This window comes from Eumetopias jubatus, unplaced genomic scaffold (assembly GCF_037043125.1).
Source record: "Eumetopias jubatus isolate StellerSeaLion01/CBP00866 unplaced genomic scaffold, mEumJub1_p1.0 scaffold_6, whole genome shotgun sequence".
NCBI lineage: Eukaryota > Metazoa > Chordata > Mammalia > Carnivora > Otariidae > Eumetopias > Eumetopias jubatus.
In genome coordinates, this window is record NW_028274812.1 from 19,178,494 (window position 1) to 19,202,845 (window position 24,352).

Consider the following 24,352-nt stretch of genomic DNA (forward strand, 5'->3'; position numbering starts at 1 on the left):
GTCAAATATGACAGGCACAAACAGATATGGGAATACACAAAACTGATTATTGGTTAAGTAAAACATAAGCATATAGATCTACTAATTTGGGCCTATTGGTCTGAAAACTTCAGTATGCTGTGGGCATCAACCAATATTTTATTCACAGAGACTGCAAAGTGTCTATAAATCCAGGAAGTCAGTTACATGGAGGTCAAGGAAGGTTTATTCTTATCTACACATGGAAACTACTCCAGATAAAACTGTACTTTATGACACTATTATTAATATAGTCACTTACACCTAAGATGATAAATATATTTTCTTAATATAATAAAGAAGAACCACTATCTACTAAGTTTCAGACTCTGTGTCTTAAAAATGCAATTGTACTTAATCCTCATGGTAACTCTGAAAGGTAGTTATTATCCATATTTTACAAATTATAATTCTGAGGCTCAAAGAAGTGATTTTTCTCAAGATTACTACTGATTTCTCTCTTTTCCTTTGGATAAGGTAGTACTATGCTGCAGCCAGCCCTGAAGGATCCTTAATACTACAATAGCCCTATGAACTGGGGGGGGGGGGGGGGGGGAATCCTAAAACATTATTTCATAGTAACAAAAAGTTTAAAATTAAATTTTAAGGAATGGAAGTTACTTATATATAATCAAAAGATATTAGTTTGAAAGAATACAAGTCCTAGAGCAAGTAGTTCTCAATCCTGGCAGTGTATCAGAATTCCAGCTCTACTGCAAATTTACTAATCCCAAATTGCCTGAGAAGCAGCCTTTTTTGTTTTTTTGTTGTTGATGTGCCACAGGAACATCTGAGGCACAGTTGAGAATTAAGACATCTACTTTCAAGTCAGTTCATATGCCGGTTCCACCAGTACTTGCTGTGACCTGAGGAGGAGAATTATTATACCTCTCCACTTTGTCTATAAAATACAGATACTTATCTAGTCTAGCTTGCAGAGCTGTGGTGAGAATTAAAACTATTGAGAGTGTACTCCCCAAATGGTACCCATTCATTATCATTATTTAACTAGTATATTCATTACTTTAACAAGAACTAAAGATACCTATTAGTGGACATATCATAATGTAAGAAAATAACTGACTATATTAGATCACTAAACAGCATGTCATAGATGCAAATACTCATATCCCTTCATATTTGTGTAATGATTCCTACTGCTTGCATATATGGTTCTTCCTAATATTGTTATTACTTGGAGTTAACAGTTTTATTAAACAATAGTCAAACACTGTAACAAAGATCTGCTTTGTAAATTATTCCTATTGTTGGCTACGTACAAAATGAAGAAAACCCAGAAGAAAATGTTATATACTGAACAATTCTGCAAAGATATTTATTAAAGAAATATTATTATGATGCCTACTCCTTTGCATTAATCAACTGTAAGAAAAAGCCAAATCCTAAGGCTCCACTGAGTATTTCTTGGCGTCAACACATTTTGCCCTTTAATTCTGAACACCAAAGTACTCTTTTAAAAATGGTGCTACCTTCCTATCAGAGATACTTTTAGTCTCCATTTTTTTACTGCTTGCCCATCAAGAGCTATGGTATCTACCTAATCTTACGAGTCAACTTTGTCTCTGGAATAAACCAATTAATTTATATGGCCCATGACACAGGCCACATACCTCCTGCAAAACTACTTATGGCTTTTGTCCAGAAAAGCACCATCAGAACTCCTGAATAAGAGCTACAGAAAACAAGGCTAAAACAGGTTCAGAGCAAAGTCTCTGAATGCAAATCTTTGAATTTATACATCCTCTAAGCAACAGGGAGAAAAATATTTAAGGAAAAAAATAATATCATGAAATTAGCAATTACTGAATAATAATCAGGAAGAGATATGTGGGACAGATAAGCAGAAACAAAGACCAAAACCAGTTAAACCTTTTATAATATTGTATCATCAAATTCAAATTTAAAATAAACATTCATCCAATTGTCTAAATGGTGTTTTTTTGTTTTGTTTTTGGAAAGGGAGGAAGAAAGGAGGAATTAGAAAGCCTTTAAGTACATCAACATCATCATAGTAGTTAAGATTTATTAAACACTTAATATGTAGCAAGTACCATATATATATATTAGCTTACAAGAGTATCTCTTCTATAGGCTCTGTTGTTTACAAAAGAGGAAACTACGGTACAACAAGGCTAAATAACTTGCCCAAAGCCATTCAGCTAGTTAGTGAAGCTGGGTTTGAACCCAGGCTGTCTAACTCCAGTACACACACACATACCAGACCAAGACTTACTGCACAAAAAAGAGCCCATTTTCACATGTTGGAAGAGGACTTTACGGATGCCTGGGTGCCTCAGTCGGTTAAGCATGTCTTTGGCTCAGGTCATGATCCCAGGATCCTGGGATCGAGTCCTGCATCGGGGTTCTTGCTAAACAGGGAGCCTCCTTCTCCATCTGCGTGCTCTGCCCCTGCTCTCCCTGCTTGTGCTCGGTCACTCACTCTGGCAAATAAATAAATAAAATCTTAAAAAAAAAGGGGGGGGACTTTATCTCCATTTTGACCCGAATTTGTACTTTCTAACTGGTTAAGTTCTTCTTTCCAGCTTATCTTTTAACTCAGGAAAAGAGCCCAGTGGGCAAAGCATATTGTAATGGACCAACTACCCATCAAGCAATCGGAACTGCTCCAACACCAGCAAGCCCTCACATGACTGACCCCAAAACAATGATCAACCTGACCTTTACTGCCCACCTGTATGTACCCACTGGTCTCTGTCGCACATTTTCCTTATATAAACACAGAATTATTTTCAGCACATTGAAGACAGTCTTTGAGATGTTAGTCGGCTGTCTTCTGGGTGTTGGCCTCACTGAAATAAATTATTTTCTTATTTCACCACCACTGGTCTCCCTGCTTTGATGTTGTCAGCAGTCTTTGTGGGACCCCCACAGCCAGGTCCTCTTGCACCCATAGGCCTTGGTTATAATGTAAATGTCACTTCCTGACTTGCTTTAAGTCATTTTACAACCAGAGAATGAACTTACAGAAGAACGTTTATAATATTTTGCATCTGAGTATGAAATAAACTCAGAGTGGTCTAAAACTCTTAAAACTATACCAAATGCAACTTTTAGTTGTCTATTAGCAAATAGACATTGTGAAACCAGTTGGGCACAAGCAATACACCAATCAAAAAAATTTTTTCTAGACTCATCTTTCGTGTTAGTTCATGGTAATAAATATCTATTAATTTTAATAATAGAGCACTACAGCTCAGCAGAATAAGCAAAAAGCTGAGTTCTGTATTCTGATTATAGTTGAAATTTTGAGACTGCCTTGTTACAAATATTTTCATGTAAAATGGACAGCCTACAAACATTTTAGAGACTTCAGCTATGTGAGAGGAACCGTTCTTAGCAAAGTTAAGCAAGATATTAAAATGAGTAAATGACCCTATCCCCCAAAAGCCCACAGAATCAAAGACTGTGTTAATAGAATTAAGGACAAAAATCACATGATCATCTCAATGGACATAGGAAAATCCAACCCCCTTCCATGATAAAACACTCAATGAAAAGGGAGCTTCTTCAACCTGACAAAGGGCATGTATGAAACACCTACAGTTCACATCATACTTAATGCTGGAAGACTGAAATTAGTATTCTCCTGTTAAACTCAGGAAAGAGACAGGATGTCCACTCTCACCATTTCTATTCAACATATACAGGATATTCTGGCTGGGGGAAACAGGCAAGCAAAAGAAATACAAGTGTCCAAACTGAAAAGGAAGAAGTAAAGTAAAACTATTCTATATTCATAGATGACATGATCTTGTATATGGAAAATTCTAAGGAACCCATTAAAAAATACCTATTTGAACAAATAAGTAAGTTTAGCAAGGTTGCACAACACAAGATCAATACGCAAAAATCAACCGTACTTCTATACACTGGCAACAAACAATCTGAAAAAGTTAAGAAAGCAATTCCATTTACAATATCACAAAGAATAAAATACTTAGGAACAAATTTATCCAACAAAATGCAAGACTTGTACACTGAAAACTACAAAGTATTGTTGAAACAAGATCTAAGTAAGTGGGAAGACATCCCATATTCATGGAACAGAAGACTTAAAATTGTAAAGATGGCAATATTCATCAAACTGATCTACAAAATTAACACAATCTGTCAGAATCCCAGCTGTTTGTAGAAACTGACAAGCTGAGCCTAAAATGAGATTAAACGTAATACGGAAATGCAAGGGACCCAGAATAACCAAAACAATCTTTACAAAGAAGAACAAAGTTGGAAGAGTCACATTTCCCTAATTCCAAAACTTAATACAATATTACAGTAATCAAGACGGTGTGGTATAAGCATCATTACTGTCCAGCTCGATCAATAGAATGAACTGAGAATCCAGAAATAAACATTTATGATCAGTTGACTTTGGATGTCAAGGATGTCAAGAAAATTCAATATAGAGGGGTGCCTGGATGGTTCAGTCGGTTAAGTGTCTGCCTTCGGCTCAGGTCATGATCACGGAGTCCCAGGATTGAGCTCCGCTTCGGGCTCCCTGCTCAGTGGACAGTCTGATTCTTCCTCTGCCCCTCACCCCGCTCTTGTGCGTGCGCGCGTTCTCTCTCAAATATATAAGTAAAATCTTTAAAGAAAAAAAAAGAAAAAAATCAATAGAAAAAGAACAGTCTTTTCAACAAATGGTCTTGGGATAACTGGGTATCTACATGAGAAAGAATGAATTTGGACCCCTATCTCACACTATATAAAAAATATGAGCTCAAAATAGAGACCTAAATTCAAGAGTTAAAACAATAAAACTCTTAGAAGAAAACATACATCTTTGTGACCTCAGATAAGGTTGTGGCTTCTCAGATATAACCCCAAAAGCATAAGTCACAAAAGAAAAAAATAGATAAATTGAACTTCATTAACATTAAAAGCATTTTGTGTTTCAAAGGACATCATCAAGAAAGTAAAAAAAACAGTCACAGAATAGGAGAAAATATTTGTAAATCATTTATCTAATAAGGATTTAATATCCAGAATATATAAAGGGCTTTTACAACTGAATAACAAAAAAAAAATCCAATTTAAAAATGGAGAAAGGATATGAATAGACATTTCTCAAAAGAAGATACACAAATAGCCAAAATATACATGAAAAGATGTTCAACATCATTAGTCACTAGGGAAATGCAAATCAAAGCCACAGTGAAATACCACTTAACCTCCTCTAGTATGATTATAAAAGACAATACAAGAGTTTATAAGGATGTGGAGAGATGAGAAGTCTCAATTAGTTAGTATAACTGTAAAGTGATGCAACTACTTTGGAAAATAATTGGCAATTCCTCTAGGTTAAACACAGAATTTTTAGGACTCAGCAATTCCACTCCCAGGAATATAAACAAAAGAAATGAAAATATACATACACACAAAACTTCTACACAAATGCTCAAAGCATTATTCCTAATAGCCAAAAAAGAGGAAAATCCAAATGTCTAGCAACTGACTATTGGATAAATAATATGTGGTGTATTTATATAATGAAATATTCAACCATAAAAAGAAAAGAACAACTAATACATGCTATAATATGGATAAACCTTAAGGACATTATGCTAAGTAAAAGGAGCCAATCATAAGACTATATATTATATGATTCCATTTATAAATGAAATGTCCACAGTAAATGAATCCACAGAAATAGAAAGTAAATAAATGGTTGTGAAAGACTGGGTGGAGAGGGTAAGGCACAGTAACTGCTAAATAGGTATGGGGTTTCTTACTGGGGTAAAGAAAATGTTTGGAAGTTAAGAAATGCTGACAACTGCATAACTCAATGGACATAATGAAAAGTCCTGAACCATACACTTCAAAAGAGTAAATTTTATGGTATATAAAAGTATCTCAATAAAATTGTTATTAAAAAAAGAAGAATCGGCTTGTATGAATGATAAATGATAATGCAAATAGGCAAAAATGACTGAATTTAAGGTCAAAAATGACTGCAATTGTTAATGAAACAAATTAAAACATTATTTTTTTTAAAGGTTTTATTATTTTTAAGATTTTATTTATTTATTTGACAGAGAGAGAGACAGCGGGAGAGGGAACACAAGCAGGGGGAGTGGGAGAGGGAGAAGCAGACTTCCCACTGAGCAGGGAGCCCCATGCGGGGCTCGATCCCAGGACCCTGGGATCATGACCTGAGCCGAAGGCAAACACTTAACGACTGAGCCACCCAGGCGCCCTAAAACATTATATTCTTAAATATAGCTTTAAAAATCCCTTTTATCTAGGATTTAAAATATCTGTCACAAGCAATGAATGTTGAATTTAACTATTTAGCAACTTAACTGAAATGCAGCATAGTAAGAGGTAAAAAAAAAAATCACACTAGTTTAGCATTTTTGCAATTAAGCTCCTTATTTCCTTCTGTCTTGCACTCAATTTTTAAATATTTTTATTCCATTCAAGATTTAAACACAGGAAGTATTTAACAGAGGAGACATAACAGAGAAGACCCTTTATAAGCTTTTAAAATCCCATTAATCTATAAGCTCAGCCTATTCATTTTACCTTCCAATCATTTATTAGGCTGGTGTTACAATCACAGCAATAGTTCCTCTGTTTATTCTGCCTTCTGGGATTTCTACCGTACTGTCAGCAAAGTAGAATTAAAAAACCGTCAAAGAAGCAGGCAATGGGACCCCAGCCTGTGGCAAGTTCTGAGAGTACAGCTTCTAGGCAAGTTTTCACTGCTCTCAAAACCACTGTGTATTGTGCGCATATTTTGGCAACCTCTACTTTTATGAAGAATGAGATAATATCAAGAAAATATATGTTTAGTAAATTATTAAGATTTCTTTTTAAGTTTTTTTTTTAAAGATTTTATTTATTTATTTATTTGCCAAAGAGAGAGAGAGAGAGAGAGAGCACAAGCAGGGGGAGCAGCAGGCAGAGGGAGAAACAGGCCTCCTGCTGAGCAGGGAGCCTGATGTGGGACTCGAACCCAGGACCCTGGGATCATGACCTAAGCCGAAGGCAGACGCTTAACCGACTGAGCCACCCAGGCTTCCCAATTATTAAGATTTTTAAAGATTATATATCTTCTCAGAGAATCTGTTCATCAATTCTTGTCAACGAAAAAAAGGGCAAAGAAAGTATTGACATTATTCCAACATATACAGCAGTGACACATTCAATTTTCCAAACTAGGAATGGAAGACTGGAATACATATAAAATGGAAAGCAACCAGAGAACTTTAATACCCTGTGCAGTTTCTGAAACTACATTTATATTCTGCAAAGTTTAAAGATGAGGATACAGATAATTGAACTTTTCATGAACTCCGAAGTGACTAATAAATTATCCTACAGTATTATACATTCAATTATATATTATGTGAAAGTAACTTTCATTGAACATATATTCTGCTAACAAACCAAGAACAACTTTGAAGGATAAACTGTTCCTCCCTGATTAAATTATCCATTATAAACCCTGATGATTTCCACTAACTCCTGTTACCATTTATTTTAGTGCATTCTTATACTTTTAGCAAACAGAGTAATTCACATCTCTAGTAAGCCTTCAAGGTGCTGCTACTCTCAAATGGCTTAATACTCGGAATAAAAGCTCAGTGGACGATTTTCATTGTTAATGGCTTCAGTCTTGAAGAAACTTAACCATAATGTGATTATTTTCAATAATAAAGTTAAAATCTAAACACCACCATAATGTGGTCAAAGAATATTGATGAAAGCGTTCTAAAAATGAAAAGGAGGAGCTTTAGCATCAGACCAACTCCATCATTTAGTGTGAACATAAACAACAATCATTAAGCAGCTGAGAGATTTCATTTGTTATTCCACATTATGAGAAATAAGTGAGTCAATAAATAAAAGCAGTACATTATACATTTATCCTACTCAAAAAAATGGAAATATTTCAAATGATCTGTGATAAATAAGACCACCTATGTGTGCTGCAGCTTTCTCATCTGGGAATGCCTCACCTGCCTCCTCCAGCTGACCCATGTGACAACACCTACCTGCAACACTTCAGAGGTTGACGACTCCAGGGGGACCCAGTCATGAAGGAAAAGCGGGGAATCCTTACACTTTAGTGAATTTTACCTCCAAGAGCTCCACCAGGCTCCCAAAGCAAAGATCTGAGAAAAATTCCCACCTGCTTCCAGCAATGGGTGGGGAAAAGCAACGATTTTTAAATATACCGGAGCATTCTGTTCTTAACAAAATCTTCCCTCAGGAGCAACTAACAGGAGCCTATACAGCTGGGGGTTTATCAGAGCAGAACTGACGTGGCGGAAGGGAAATACCCAACTCCAACCCACTCTAGCCATCCTAACTCACCTAGGGGAGGGGGGAGAGGGGTGACTAAGAACTTGTGAAGTTCACGGTTCAGAAGCGCAGGCTCACTAAAAGACTTAGACCTAATCATAGGACAACAGAATGCTTCTCCTCCCCTCACATCTTACCACCAAAAATCAATCTAGATACAAACCTTGCACTGTTCACAAAAAATTAACTCAAAATGCATCACAGACCTAAATGTGAAATGCAAAACTATAAAACTCCTAGAAGATAACATAGAAGAAAATTTAGATGACCCTGGGTATGACAATGACTTTTTAGGTACAACACCAAAAGCACCATCCATGAAAAAAAAAATGATAAACTGGAGTTCCTCAAAATTAAAGCCTTGTGCTCTGTAAAACACAAGATCAAGAGAATGACAACACAGGCCATAGACTTGGAGAAAATATTTATAAAACACACCTGATAGAAGACTGATATCCAAAATATACAAGGAACTCTTAAAACTCAACAAGAAGAAAATGAACAACCCAATTAAAAAAATGGGCCAAAAGCGTTAACAGACACCTCACCAAACACATACAGATAGCAAACAAGTATATGAAAAGATGCTCTCTATCATATGTCACCAGAGAAATGCAAACTAAAACAAGGAGTTACTGCTACAAACTTACTAAAATAGCCAAAATTCAGAACTGACAACATCAAATGCTGATAAAAATGTAGATCAACAGAACTCCTGTTCACTGCTGGTGAGAATGCAAAATGGTACAGCTACTTTGGATGACAGTTTGGTAGTTTCTTATAAAACTAAACATACTCTCATCATACATACAATCTAGTAATCGCACTTGTTGGTATTTACCTAAAGGAGCTGAAAGCTTATATCCACACAAAAACCCGCACAGGGTTATTTATAGCTGCTTCACTCATAATTGCCAAAACTTGGAAGGAACCAATTTGCCCTTCAGTAGGTGAATGGATAACTAAACTGTAGTACATCCAGGCAATGGAACATTATTCAGCACTGAAAAGAAATGTACTATCAACCATGAAAAGACACAGAGTTAAAGTTAGTAAGTGAAAGAAGTGAATGTGAAAGGGCTACGAACTATATGATTCCAACTACAGAGACATTCTGGAAAAGGTGAAATTCTGGAGACAATAAAAAGATCATTGGTTACCAGGAGTTGAGGGCTGGGGGACAGGAAGAGATGAATAGGTGGAGCACAGAGGATTTTTAGGCAATGAAACTATATTATATGATACTGTAATGGTGGATACATGTCATATATTTGCCAAAACCTGTAGTACATTTAACAGCAAGAGTGAACCCTAATCTATGGACTTTGGATGAAAATGTGTCTGTGCAGGTTCATCAATTATAACAAATGTCCCACTCCGATGGGGGACGTTGATAATGGAGGGGTTAGGCTGAGTGCAGACAGAGAAATGTTGGAAATCTCTGTACCTTCTGCTGAGCCCAAACACTGCTCAAAAAATAGTCTATTTTAAAAATTAATATATTAATAAATGAAGTTAGCCACATCCTCATGATTATAAGGATGGACATAAATTATACTGCTGACTCACAATTTTAACATTCTGCTAGTCTGCTATTTAAGCAAAACTACAATGTGTACTATTTCTGCAGTAAAAATTTAATAAAATGCTAAAAATAACTGAAAAATGCACAGATCAACATTTAAAACTTCCTAATGCAACATAACTTTTTACAATAAATTTCCAATGGTATGTGAAAAATTATGTCAGCTGCTTTATTTTCATGTGAATGAAAGGAATATCAAAACAAAAAAGTAACTGCAGCATCTAGACTTATAGTATTCACTGGGTTAAAATAGGCCTCTAGTTACCTCTTCCACTATTATTTTGAGTAAGAATTTTTTATCATTGGTAAACAAATTAGAGTTGCTGAAAAATATTCAATTCTTATTATTCCCTGTTTTGGAGTTAGGACTGTCTCTAAAGGGGTCAAAATGAGTTATATTTATTATCACAGGCAATTATTTAGAATAGCTTTTGATATATAAATATATTTTGAAATGAACCATTTGCTCAGTCTACAAGAAATACAGGCATAAAGAGTAGTCTGGGTTAGAGAAACAAGAAAGAATGTACATTCTGACATATCAGGTAAAAACAATGTTTTATCCCAACATCCATTCTCAGATGCTTAATGGCTAAGTTCTTTTCTCAAGTATGGCAAAGTGAATTTTAAAAGAAAAATATAACCCATTATGAAAAATACAGTACAGAAACTGAATAGATGGAAAAGTCTGCTCCAACACTTCTCCTTTTCAAAAGACAAAAAGAAAAAAAAATACACAAAGGGAAAGCAATTTAGCAGGAAGTACTGCAATAGCTGATGCCACTAGATTTATCGTCACCTCTGGCGGAGTACTGCTGTGAAAAAGCAGAGGTACTGCTATTACAAGAAAAGATTATGTACTTTCAAGAAAGGGTAGGATTAATCACTTTTCAATAGACAATCTCACCAAGAAAACTTCAAAAATTCTAGATAGCGCTTACTGAAAGGGAAACAAAACTTAAACTAGGGATATATAAAAATCCCTATTTTAAAATTTAAAAATACTCATTATTTAAACAGTAACTACCATATAATTTCTAAGACTATATATTTTACAAATAACATGTGCTAAGCAAATCTTAATTTTCAAATGAAGAATTATAAAACCAAAAATATTAGCTATTTTTAGTTAAAACCCTTTATATTTTCCATTTTAAGGGAATCGAAGTTACTCCAGAACAGCATTCATTTTTATTATTATTTATCTCTTTAAAGTAGGCTCCACACCCAATGTGGGGCTTGAACTCACAACTCTGAGATCAAGAGTCATATGCTCTACGGACTGAGCCAGCCAGCAGCCCCTCAACATTCATTTTTAAATCACAGCACCAGTAAAGAAATATGTTCAGCATGCCTTCATTTATTCGTCTTACGTAACAACTTCCAAAAGGATTAACACCAGTTAGAGAAATGGAATCATGTAGAAATTAGCCTTATTTACTGAATAAAATATCTATACTTATTGCTACTTGAAAATGATGCAGTGAGCAAGTAAAACGTTTTCAAAAAGCAGATCTAATTTCAGTTTCCAATTAAAGTATCAAACATTTTTCCCAAGGGACATGCAATATATCCAACTCTAAAGAAGGTAACCATGCACCTGAATTTGCTTCTAGGGCCTTTATGAGTTTTCTTTTCAATACATAATTTTTCAGGTTGGTTCCTTCCACAAATGAAAACTGTTTTTAATCAAAATTTGCAGACTACTACAAAATTGCAATATTTTAGTAAAATGCTTACATTCACTTTTATCTTTAAAAGTTCTCTATGTGCGTCTACGTGGCTCAGTTAAGCGTCTGCCTTGGGCTCAGGTCATGATCCCAGGGTCCTGAGATCGAGAGCCCCACATTGGGCTCCTGGGTTGGCAGGAAGCCTGCTTCTCCCTCTCCCTCTGCCCTTCCCCTCCGGCTTGTGCGCTCTCTCTCTCTCAAACAAATAAAATATTTAAAAAAATAAAAGTACCCATCTAAATGTACCTATGTTTCTACATAATATTAATGAAAATATTAAAAGCTACAAATGCAAACAGTTTTAAGTAAAATTAGGTAGTAAAGGTCTCAAGCAAGCTGAATACTTCATTAATAGAACTGATTACTGAACTGCCCCCAAAGATACCTAATTAAGCATCTTCATTATCACATTAATCCCCACCCAAAAAAAGCCTCTTTCATAGGCATACAGAAGTACTATATATCATTAAGAATTACTAAATTTTTTCTTAAACCATTTTCTACTTATGACTAAAAGGTTAAATTTAAACTGATAAGTGTCACAAATTATACTTGCATTAACTATAGAAATGCCTGTAGTAGTTCCTTCCTGAGCATTCCTCGCCATTTAAAAGCAAGGCAGCTGATGATTTAAAACAGGGATTGGCAAATGTTAGCTTGTGGGCCAAATCCAGTCCACTGACTATTTTTATAAATAAGGTTTTATTAAAACACATCTAGACTCCTTTCTTCACATATTGTCTATGGATACTTTTGTGCCACACGGGCAGAGTTGAGTAGTTGTGTCAGAAACTAAAAAGCTAATATATCGACAATCTAGCCCTTTACAGAAGTTTGCTGACTCCTGAACTAAGAATCTAGATCTTCATTAAGATTTAGAGCACACACACATCCCCATCTTCTATATCATATTTAGTAGAGAACCTATTAAGTTGATCATTTAAGAATCTGTGTTCCTGGGGTGCCGGGGTGGCTCAGTCTGTTGAGCAGCTGATCTCTGGTGGTGATCTCAGGGGTCCTGAGATCAAGCCTCCTGTGGGGCTCCATGCTCAGCGGGGAGTCTGCTTCAGGATTCTCTCTCTCCCTCTGCCCCTCCTCCCCACTCTAGAATAAATCTTAAAAAAAAACAAAAAACTGTGTTCCTTCTGTTGTGATTTTAGAATTGTATACCAACTACTGTCCCGTTTCTGGACTCATGATAAAACAAAGGATACTGGTTAATTCTGTTTTGCATTTCTTTAAACTCCACTGCATCTTCTCATATGTGGTAATGTTTCTGACAGTTTGTATTAAAAGAAAATACCACTCAATATTATAGCTATAATTTCAAAAAGGTCTAAATTTAGCTATTTAAATATGTCTACATATTACTCATAAAGAAGGGTAATGTGGAAATTTAGATTTTAAATGCTGAATTAAGAAAAAGATGGCTACATGGGTGGAACTGGGGATGGAATTAAATCAAATATATAATCACAAAGACAAAGGCATTAAGCTATAAAGAGAAGAATTATTTTAACAGGGACAAAAATATTCTAGATTGAAGGAATCGCTAAACACATGGCCCTTTGTGGAACAGTAAGTAGTAAGAAGTAAACTGTGTCAACAGTTCTTTCCCCTACTTACCTTCTACAGCCAAGAAAGAAAAAAGTTATGCAGTAAACAAAACTAGTGTCCAAAATTTCTTTAAAATGAAACAGGAGAGTAAGAGCTTAAAGCAACTGGGATTACTAAATCCAAAAGTGGGTAACTACTAAGTATTTAAATTCTTCAAAAATGTTAAAAGTTATAACATTAATATATGGAAGATAAGTTGTTTATCTTTATTGTTGCAAATAAAAATTAGAAATAGGTTCAAATTAAAGTGTAAGAATTATATTACAAACATAACCATCTTTATAGGAAGAAGTCTGAGTAATTAAATCAGGAGGTACTGCTTAGAATGATTTAGGTCATATGTGACTAAGGTAAGAGAGATGTATCAAGTACCTTTTGGTAGTCCTTCATGAAATCTTGGCTTATTTCATACAAATCAAGGCCATAATCACCTTGTTTTACTTCCCACGAAGTTTTGTAGTACTTTATTATGATTAAAATCTATATTAATAAAAGGCATTCAAACATAAAAAGTGGTACATAGTAAAATGCCCTTTTCCATGTATCACTGTTCAATTCTCAACAGATCTGCTTAGGTCAAACCAAAAACATTTCATTATCTGTAATCCCAAGATACTGTACACCTTCTGATGATGACAATATGCCATATCACTGCAGGAAATTCTCATTTAAACATTACAAAACAAACAATATTGATATTATTAATTTTCTTTATAATGTGTCACTTCCAATGCATGAAATTAAAGCCAAACAAAAACAACCAAAGCTTACCTTTTATTTAGTGATACTCACCCTTACGGTCCAATTATTTACACATGTTACTAGTTACTACTACTCCAAGTTACTAAACAATACCAAATTTAGCACTCAAATTACATAGCAGCAATTCAACAGTCTATTAAATCTCTTATATAAAAATAAAATCATGTGATTAGGAACTGTGAAAATAAGTAATGGGAAACCTCCCTAAAATAGGAGTCGGGAGGTTTTGGCAGGGGAGTTCTCATGCCCTACCACTTGTGGTTAGTTGCAGAGCTAACAGGAAGAGATAGACTTGACCATGCAGTGGATATTACTCTCTTACTCCAGCCAGAGGAGGAGACACTTTCCTCATCGCCTCGCCCCCCAGGCAACAGCTCCACCAATGAGAAGCCACCACACTTTGAACTCCCCGTTTACTCCAATGGACTGGTACTTCCTAACTGCCTTCCCAACTTACCCCTTTTCTCCTAAAAAAGGGTTCCTGTCCTTTGTTCCCTGCACTTGCCTACAATTTTTCAGCAGCTGGTTTGTTCCAGGTTGCAATTCTCCTTTTATTTTCTAATAAACCCATCTGTTACTGGTAAAAAAAACTGACAGTTTTACTGTTAAGGTTAACACAACCCAGTATTAATTTTATGTAATTCCATTTTAATTTTATATCCTTACTACTTACACCTAAGACAGGAAAGTAAGCAAACTTGGTTAACAGTATTTTTAAAATACCCACGTTTCTTATGTCATAATGAGACCTTATCTGTTATACAATAAAAATGCAATAACCTAGTATCTTAAGTATTCAACGTGAGTTGTGTTTCAACAATGAAAAAAAGTGCATGTTTTTCAGATGTTCTTTCCTGCTCCTTTTGTAAACAAAGGTTTACATTTGTGCATCTTCTGACTTGGATTTTGAATGCAGTCAATGGATACAAAGTAAGGGCCCCACAATGGGATGGAGTCCAATACTTTATCCTCTTTAACAGGTACTCAGAACAAACAATCAGAAGAGGGCTCTACACAGAAATGGTTCAGAGCATTCCCAAATCCTCCACAGAAAAATAAATTCTAAGATCCCAGAGCTGGAAAGACTCCAGATATCACACATCCCAATTTCCCCATTTTACAGGAAAGGAGACTGAAGCCCAGACTAAATTTTAGCTGGCTTAACCAAAATTAGTCTGAAGACTAGAACACAAATCTTCTAAAGATAAAGTCATCCCTCAAAAATTCCTTTACCTTTTCCCTTCAGGATGGCAAAGTCAGGTTATGATTTTAAAAGTAAATGATACTTAAAAGCAAATGGAAAACAATACCAAACAAATAAAAACCCATCTACTTAAGGCAGAAAGGCTTACTAAGCAGACTTGATTCCCTACAAATTTTCAATCCCATTCAGATTCTATCATACCTTGTTTCCCTCAAAAAGAAATTCACTGCAAAGTAATTGCTTCCAGGCAGGAAACGTTTCTGGTTGTTTCTAAAGTAAAAGAGCCTATTCCTCCTGCTGCAGTAGTTCATGCTGAGAATCACAACCTACTGCTGACACAGTACTCATTCTTCCTTTTATACAAAGTCCTCTTTAATAAAGAGCTAAGAGTTGAGAAGTAAAAGTATTTCAAAGTCCTGTTTCTCCTCTGGAGCTAGAATTCCAAATGACTAGAATTCTTCCATGGACAAAAAGGATGGGAGGGGAGAAGAGGAGATAAAAATCTGGCTTAATTCTAGCTAAATTTCACCTTTAACTGTTTCACTTTTATTCAAATCTGAATAAAAATCAGATTTCTAAATTTTTCCAATACTGTAACTGTTTTACAAAATACAATGAGCAGCAAGTCAAACATTCTAATGCTATCTTACAAGTGCAAAAATCACTAAACATTTATTGCCTACTATGCGCAAAAAACTTTCACATATATTATCCTATTACATCTCAATAGCAATTTTGCAACCTTGTGATTGAGAACAGAGCCATTTCAATGACTCTTAAAGAAAAAAGAAAAAAACTTTTTCAAGATTTTTCTAAAAGACTGCATTACCTACAAAAATAAATGAAATTAAGGCCTTCTTAAATAGTGCCTGGTACCTCGTGGCCTCCCAACAAGTATTTGCTGAAATAAAGTAATGAAGGACCTGAATATTAAAACTACAGGAAAACTTTCATAATATCATATATTGAATATTCACCAAAACAGTCTCTGCATGGCCTTAAAAGCTAGACATATGCATTATTGCATTTAATCCTGATGCTAACCTCATGACCTCAGTAGGATTATTAGCCTATTTAATTGGTGAACAACTTGGGCTAAGTCCAGGAACACCTGGAACTGTGTGAGGCTAAGCTGCCATACTGACAGCAGGGGCAATCCTGGCATTTATCAGGGAGAAGCCAGGTATATTAAATGTGCTGCAATGTGCTGAACAAACCCACAGAATTATCTAGTCCAAAATGCTACCACTATTGAGAGACACTGATCAAGAATAAATAGATAATTACAATGATTCCTCACCAAATAACACTCAGATAACTCAGGTTAACATTCAAAGTTCTCCACCAACTGGCTCCTATTTCTGTCTCCAACACAGTTAGGATCACTACTCCAAACTCTCTCTTTAGTACTCCTCTGAACTATCCTAATTCGCTTCTCTACTGTTGCCCATGCTGCTTGCCTAGAATAATTTTCCCAGTCCCTCTTCTCTGTTACTCTATGTGATCTCTATCTACTAATGTGTCATCAAATGAAATGACTTTACTTGCAATGTGACATTTAAGAATGTCAGTAGAGTCCTAAATAATACTCTAAATTCAATTGTTTCACTAAGTTTAGTCCTTTAGTTAGGAATGGAAACTTTCTGAAGAATCACATTCACCATTTCTTTTGAATACTCACCTAGAACAATATATAGCCACTTGAAATTACAGAATTATTTCTTGAAGAAATCATCTAATATAGCATCTTCATTTTGAAAGAAAAAAAAACACTGAAAGACACCTAATTCCTTAGTAGCAAGAAAAGAACTAGAATTCAGGCCACAGTTTATAATCTAATGTTAGCACTTAATAAGTGTTGGTTAAATGAACTCCTACATACAAAAATCAACTTGTGAGCCTGCATTCAGCAACATTACACTGCAGTTTAAAAGACAATCCATGCCTTAAAATAAATAAAAAAAGGCAATCCAAGCCTTCTCAGAGATTGCCTAATTTACTCTATCTTTCACAAGTTAAGACAATAAATGAGGTTTTTAAATAATGTTGATAATTGTAACACAATTTTTTTTTAAATTCAATAAATTTGAAGTTTCATTTTTCTGCTTAGTCCTTGAAATAGTCACACACAAAATGACTTCATTGTATTTAGACAAAAATACATTACAAAGATCAGTGTAGTCCATGGTTACAGTAATTCAAAATTATACTAATAAACCAGAAGTCTAGATAAGGACAACAAAAACATTACTAGAAATGCCTTCATTCTTCAGCTAAAAACTTTTTTTCCCTTTCTAGATATTGATATGAAAACAGATAATTAGATATTTTATCCCAATAATTTTCAACCCTGGATTAATCATAAGAATCAAATTACACCTATTTCTACATGACAAAAAGAAGAGAATTAAGATAATTAAATCACATCACTGCTATATGACTTACTATATAAAATTGTTTTCCTGCTTCCCATCAATAAATACATTCCAACCTCACATTCTTTCCAGAAGCCAAGAAGATTGAACATAAAGCATTTTTATAGTATCATTCACTTGCTATACATTAATGCAGGAAACATTAAATTTATCTTGCCTCATTACTGGTTAGAAGATTATTTAAAAAATCAGATTTTCACTAATTCTTGTCTGCAAACATTAGCTATCAGATGTAACTTTCTCATCTAGTTTTTTTAATACCTCAAAGTAGATTTAATATAGTCTAACATTCAGGAAGACACTCGATTAGTCAGATTAGACATGTAATGCAAATTCTAACAGCCCAATCCTACTTCTGAAAACATCTACTTTCTGCTCCACGATCAAAGGAAAGAAAACACCTTATCTACAAGTATATTTCTGCTCCAAAGACACTTTTTTAGGCTATAAGAGCCTAATATGAGAAGAAAATAAAGAAAAATAAAGAAAAGGACTGAAAGAAACCAACTGAAATAGCAAAAAATATAAAAGAGCAAGAGCAACAGAATAGACCTGTAATAAGTCTGCATGTTAAGCCAATACAGAGCTTTGAAATTAGAAATTATTAATTTTAACTTAGCTTTGAAAATAACAAAACAGAAAAACATAGATCTTAAATTACATACGTGGAAATTAAATAAAAATAAAAAGGTCTTAGTCATTTTCTAGAAATCAAAGCTGCAATAAATAAAGCTCATTAGCTTATCTGATACCTAAACCTAACAGAAGAAATGACTAGCTGGTATTACTGGTAGGCAAACCAATTTATCACTCTGGAATGTTCACACAAATCTCATTAAAAAGCAGAAACATGTTTGGTAAACAGTTTTCCTGACTTCATTCTAAATACAGTAAGAGAGATTCTAAAATTAAAAAAAAAAATAGAGCATAACTGTAAACTATAATTACAGGTTCACTGTCATTTAGTGTTTAGCTATTAAAACATATAAGCTACACATAAGTAAGGTATGTACAAGTGAGAATTTTGGACACCCGATCCTTACTTTTATTTGGCAATTAGAATCAGGCCTATATTTTAACTCCTTTGTGTCAACTTGCTAATTACTCAAATGCATTAAGGGTAACAGCCTGGTCTAAGAAAAATATTTGGTTTTATAAAATTGTACTTACTGGTGGTACTCACTCGTATTAAAAATACAAAGGGCAGACTTGCTGTTAAAAGAAAAAAGTTATATGCCATTGGAAAATTGAGAGTACACTGAGACAACAGTAAAAGTTGAACCCATTTAAAAGAAAAGCAAAATCTAAAAATAATTGATTTAACTTTTTTTCTTTTCTTTTAATCCAGTGATATTTTTTTTTGTTCAGAACAACAACAAAAAAAATCTGCTTTTAGTTCCAAACAGTCCATCTAGATCCAACAATGCACTATTCTTGTCACTACATGGAGTTTTGTTGAATACCTAGTACCCACACTGACAAAATTAAACTTTTGTCCCATCTTCATGAGACTAAAATAGGAACCCTAAACTAGAAGGTAATGATCACTGGGTTTAGGAATAAAAACAACTGAACACCTGCAGCCAAAAATCTTCTAGTCTCAAATATGTAGATATTTGGGCAAGAGCCCTTTAGACATACTCCTAGAAATTCACAGATTCAGAACTAGCCTGGTCAGATTTTACCATTTTAAAAGAAATGTGTGCACTACTGGTGTTTACACTGAATGTAGACTTCACTCAATACATATCAACGGCCCATCTGAAAAGTTTTATAAGTATTTTGAAAGATAACACACTAATCGTAAGTGAAACTTGAGGCATATCCTGATACCATATACAGCACTTTTTGAAATAAAGATTTTAAAAGATTATAAGGAAAATCAAGGTACGTGTTTAACTAAAATGCAGGTTTCCCCTCCCCTCTTCTCAGGAGCCAGATAAATCTAAAATGTGAGGGATAAAGTTCCTTCCTTCTCTTTATTTTTTTGACAATAGTAATTCTATTGTGATCATCTAGTGATTTTTTTTTATTTACAAACACATTACTTTAATATGTAGAAGCAGATATCCTAAAGATGAACAAAGCATTTGCTTTTAAAAGTCTTATGTTTAAGTTTAAAAATAAAGGTATTTTAGTTAAGTATGGTTAAATTTCATGATAAAAGCAAACAATTTTATTTCAAGCTCAATAGTATGAAAGTGAGAAGTAGTCTCCACTGTTCAAACTAAAAAACTGATCTTGAAAAATGAACAGGTATTTGGAAAAACTATGTTATGCTATGACAAAACTATTATAGTTCATGCACAGTCAGGAAAAATAATTCTCCTTATACTAATGCTTCAGAGAACAGCTAACTTAAGAGTTTTTACATATACATAACAAATGTAGGCTACAAAAGAGAAAACATCAAGAGAATATACTTATCCATCTGCATTATACTAACAAAATCGTTCTAAAACTTCTAGAACTATTAACCCTTCATAACTATTTATATAAAATTAATTTACAGGATCTGTCTTCTAATGTTTTTTGTCAGTGGGCAAGTCAGAAACAACCAAATCAAATTCAACCTCTAATTCATTAGAATGATAGGTCATAAATTCAATATCTACCAATGCACAATATTTTTAAAAAGCAATGAATGTGTATCCTATGCCAATTGCTTTTACACCTCATTCCAAACCACATTCCATTCAAAATACCCCTAGTATATACATAAGCTGACAGATTACCCCTTAGAAACTTCTAGCTCCTTGCAAAGACAGTAGTTACTACAGCAAAACTTTAGAACTGTATGTGGATACATATTTAGCTACCATAAACCTAGAGATGAGAAACACCCCAGCAACATTTAGCATGAATAGACGCATAATCAAGAGAAAAGCCAACACCACATGATTTCACAATATATATACCTGATCACACCATTTCTTTGGAATTAAAACAGGAAAAGCAACTAATCAGCAGCACAGAAAGAATGGAGAAAATACAGTAAAAGTGGAAAAAAAAAAAAAGAAAACTTAAATGAAAGGATACAGCCTTAAAGCACCAGTCTGAGTTCCGACTGCCAGGATCTTCTGCACAGGATCAAAGGCCAAGGCTGAAGGTTGATAGGGAAATCCATGGCGAACAGTCTAGGGATGGTAAAATGACATCACAGCAACCAAGGCAGCAAGCGGAATTTAAAAACAGAAAAGTCAACAGAGGCATTAGAATCTAGAACCAATTATAAGTGATACAGAACACATACACACCCACTTACTGCCTTAAAAAAAAAAAACAAACCTACAAAATCTACATTAACAAAACTTATTCACAAAGAATCTGAAATCAAAAGTGTGTGTGTGTATACAGACACATATATATCTCCCAATGTTACACTTTAATATCTGTCTTTCCATAATACTGATATTCTATAGAAGAAAATTTCTTATTAACATTCTATACTATCATGTCTGAGACCAAAATACTAAAGTTTGCAGTAGTAAAAATTCTGTAAATTAATCTAAAAATGCAATTCATGCTTTATTTCAAGTGTGATAACTTTGTTACTTTATTTGGATGCTAAATGCCAAGTACTGCTAAAAAAAAAAAAAAAGCTGTCCTACAATTAGTTTTGTCAAGGATTCAGTAGGCAATTATCAAACATCTACCCCCAAATTTTGCAACTGTAACAGGATGAAAATAAGTACAACATATATTTTTGCATTTTGCTATTAAACCCTTAAGTTTAGGGCATTACGACAAAAATATGTATTTAGACATTTTTAAGAAGCTGACAGATGAACACACGGTATTTTATGGCAGGTATCAATATCAAGACAAGTTTGTATTTCTCACTGAGCAGCCAGTGAATTAATTCGCTGCATCATTCTTTCCGAATTACAGACCGCTATAGGAATGGTGCCATTAATGGGCAAAAATCACAGTACCAACTTTTTAATCAAACGTAATGATAAAAAGGACCCTGTGATTTCGTATTTTAAGCTTCTTACCACATTTTAAGGGAAAGGTGATAAGCAAATATCCAGTTGAACAGGTTTGGCTTTTTGGTGAACAATATTCATTAGACACTGTTTCCAAAGGAAACTTCGAAGTTGGTGAATTACATTAAAATGTTTGAATATAAAGGCTCTAAGGTTTTTAAGAATACTAATTAAAGAATACTAATTAAGAATACGGTAAAATACGTTAGAAGCAACCTTGAAATGACTGCTGCATGTGAAAAGGGGGAAAAAAAAAACCAAAAGGAGTAAGATGATGTCAATCTCCAAAATAACCCACTAAGCAAACGTTTGCTTGAGGAGGAGCGAGCCCTTCATTCGAGCGAGATATAATTATTAGTGGCGTCTTATTCCCTCGCACTCCCATGAAAAGCCCGAGCCGCCCCCTAAAACGACCCCAATTTTCGCGGAGCTGCGCACTCCCTTCACCTTGCAGAGCTGAAAGTGCTCGGACTGGAGCGTTTCCTGGATCTCCGGCTCCCGGTTCCCAGCCGGGTGCTGCTGTTGCTGCTGCTGCTGCGAGGCCGAGGACGAGCCGGCGGTCAGGCCGTCCAGCACCTTCCTGATGTTGAATTTCCTCATGGTCTCGGCGGGGCTCCCCCGCAGCCCGCGAGCCGAGGCAAGGGGCGTACCCCGGCGCGGGAAACGAGCCCGGGCCGAGGGCAGCTTCCACCGAGGACACGGGGGAGTGGGACAGGGTGGGAGTGTGAGGGGAAGGAGGCAGCTGGGGAGAAGCACAAGATAATCCAAACAGGAAATACTGCGACGACGAGAGAGCAGCGGGCCACCAGAACCCCGGGCGGCGACCCCTCTTCTTCCGAGGCCGGCGCCGCTTCAGCCACCGCCGCCGCTGCCTCGCTCCGCGGCCCGGCGGCACAGCAGTGGCGGCGGCGCCCGGAGCCCGCACTGCCCAGCCTCACCTGGCCGCGGGCTGACTCTGCGCCGCGCCGCCGCCCCGGCTCGCCCCCGCCGCCGCCGCCGCCGCGTCCATGGCCCGCGGCCCCGCCGCTCCTCGCCCGCCCCGGCCCCGCAGTCCCTCGGCGCTTCCTCCCGCTCCTGCGCTGCCTCCTCCTCCTCCTCCCGGGGGTCGCTGGCCCTCCGTCCGCGGCCGCCGCTCGGCCTCCCCGCCGCTCAGCGCCGCTGCCCGCCAGGCATCGCACGCAGGGCGCCCGGGGCGGGTCCCCGCGCTCTCCGCCTCGCTCCTCTGCCGCTGGACCAGCCCGCCCTCGCTCCTTCAGAGCCCCCGCTGCCTTCCTCGGGCGCTGCCGCCGCCGCCTCCGCCGCCGCCGCCGCCCAGGCTCCCGCCCCGCCGCTCCCTCTCGCCTGACAGGGCGCCTCGGCACACGACACCAACGCCCGCTCAGAGCAGCAGCGGTAGCCGCGGTTACAGCGCCGGCCGCGGCGGTGGCGGCAGCTGGGCCTCCGCGGAGCTGAGCTGCTGAGCATGCGCATGCGCCTCGCATTCCCCGCCCCCCCGCGTGCCCCCCTCCGCGGGAGTGGAGCTGGGGCTTAAATTACCCTCTGCGAAAATCCCAGACCATGGCTAAATTTCTTCCACCCCAGTCGCCAGGACAGAGTATGCAGCTGCTTCTCCGGCAGCTGAGATAGTAAAAATGTTCACTAACGAGCAGCAGGAAGTCTTTATTTTAAATTCGGTCATTAAAGCAGGGGTTTAGGCTCTCACCCTTTACCGAGGTACACGTTCCTGGCTGCTGGCTGCAATATTGCTTTACTGATGGGCTTTGTTTTGGATTGTTTTGGATCTGATTTTTGAAAAAGAGCTTCTAGACAACGGTTATGTCTGTGGTAAAAAGGATGACAGACTTAGGTACTAGAAAAAGAAAGGAGATAAACCGGGGGTTGGCGGTAGGGGGATTATTTCCTGAATCTGTTACTGTTGGTCAGATTAAAGCGTGACCATGGCAGGTAGCTGCTGGAATGGATTCGGCTGCCAGCGGGGAGCCCGTCCAAGGCTGGGTGTCTGCCCGGGCCAGTGACACACCACCGCTGGATTCAGTCCGCACGCTAAGGTGGGTGGGGATGGAGGCGGGAGCAAAGGTGGAAGTAAACACCGCACTGCCACTCATTTTCAGAACCTACAATCCGCCTTGTTATGCTGATTATCCAGTAAGTAAATCCCCAATAGCTCCTCCACTCTTGCGAGGGGAGGAGAGGGATGGATGAAGTGCTTGCTCAGACTTTTCCGTTCTTCACTGGCCCAATCTCGCTTGGAGGTGTAGAGACAAATGTCTGGCTCAAGTTTGAAACGGCAGAGATTCATGCTTAGGGGTACCCTCCCAGAGAGTGTGTTCAAGAAAGAAAGGTAGATGGGAAGCAAGAGGCATTTGATTGGAAAGGATGTGGAAACTGGGGAAAACATAAGGAAGGATGTAAGTGCATAAAGACTAATTCTAATTCGTGGGGTGGGGGTGGGAAGGGAGGACACTCTCGGTAGCCTTAATAACTTCGTCTCTGACGGTCCTGCAAAGAGGCAAGGAAGAGTTGCAAAGGGTTTCCTGAACCGAAATCAGAAGCGCCCGCCCTCTTTTTTGTGATTGGCCGCCTCCTACCCGGTTCAGGGAAATTCTCGGCACGCTATTAGTTGATGTGACAGACCTTTAAGAATATTCAGCAAACCAACT

The 24,352-nt window shown here is 37.0% G+C and overlaps 1 protein-coding gene across 5 annotated transcripts in view; it reads right to left on the reverse strand.

Moving 5' to 3' along the window:
• STXBP5 (syntaxin binding protein 5) overlaps nt 1–22,389 on the reverse strand; it is a 174,520-nt gene extending 152,131 nt beyond the window's left edge. For all 5 annotated transcript variants that reach the window (XM_088023848.1, XM_088023846.1, XM_028103208.2 and 2 more), the window contains exons 1-2: nt 22,140–22,389; nt 20,743–20,840 (exon numbers count right to left, since the gene is read on the reverse strand). In XM_088023848.1, coding sequence (XP_087879974.1) covers nt 20,743–20,840; nt 22,140–22,292 — 251 coding nt within the window. In that variant the 5' untranslated portion in view covers nt 22,293–22,389. The remainder of the gene's footprint in view (nt 1–20,742; nt 20,841–22,139) is intronic.
• Nucleotides 22,390–24,352: the final 1,963 nt, after the last annotated feature.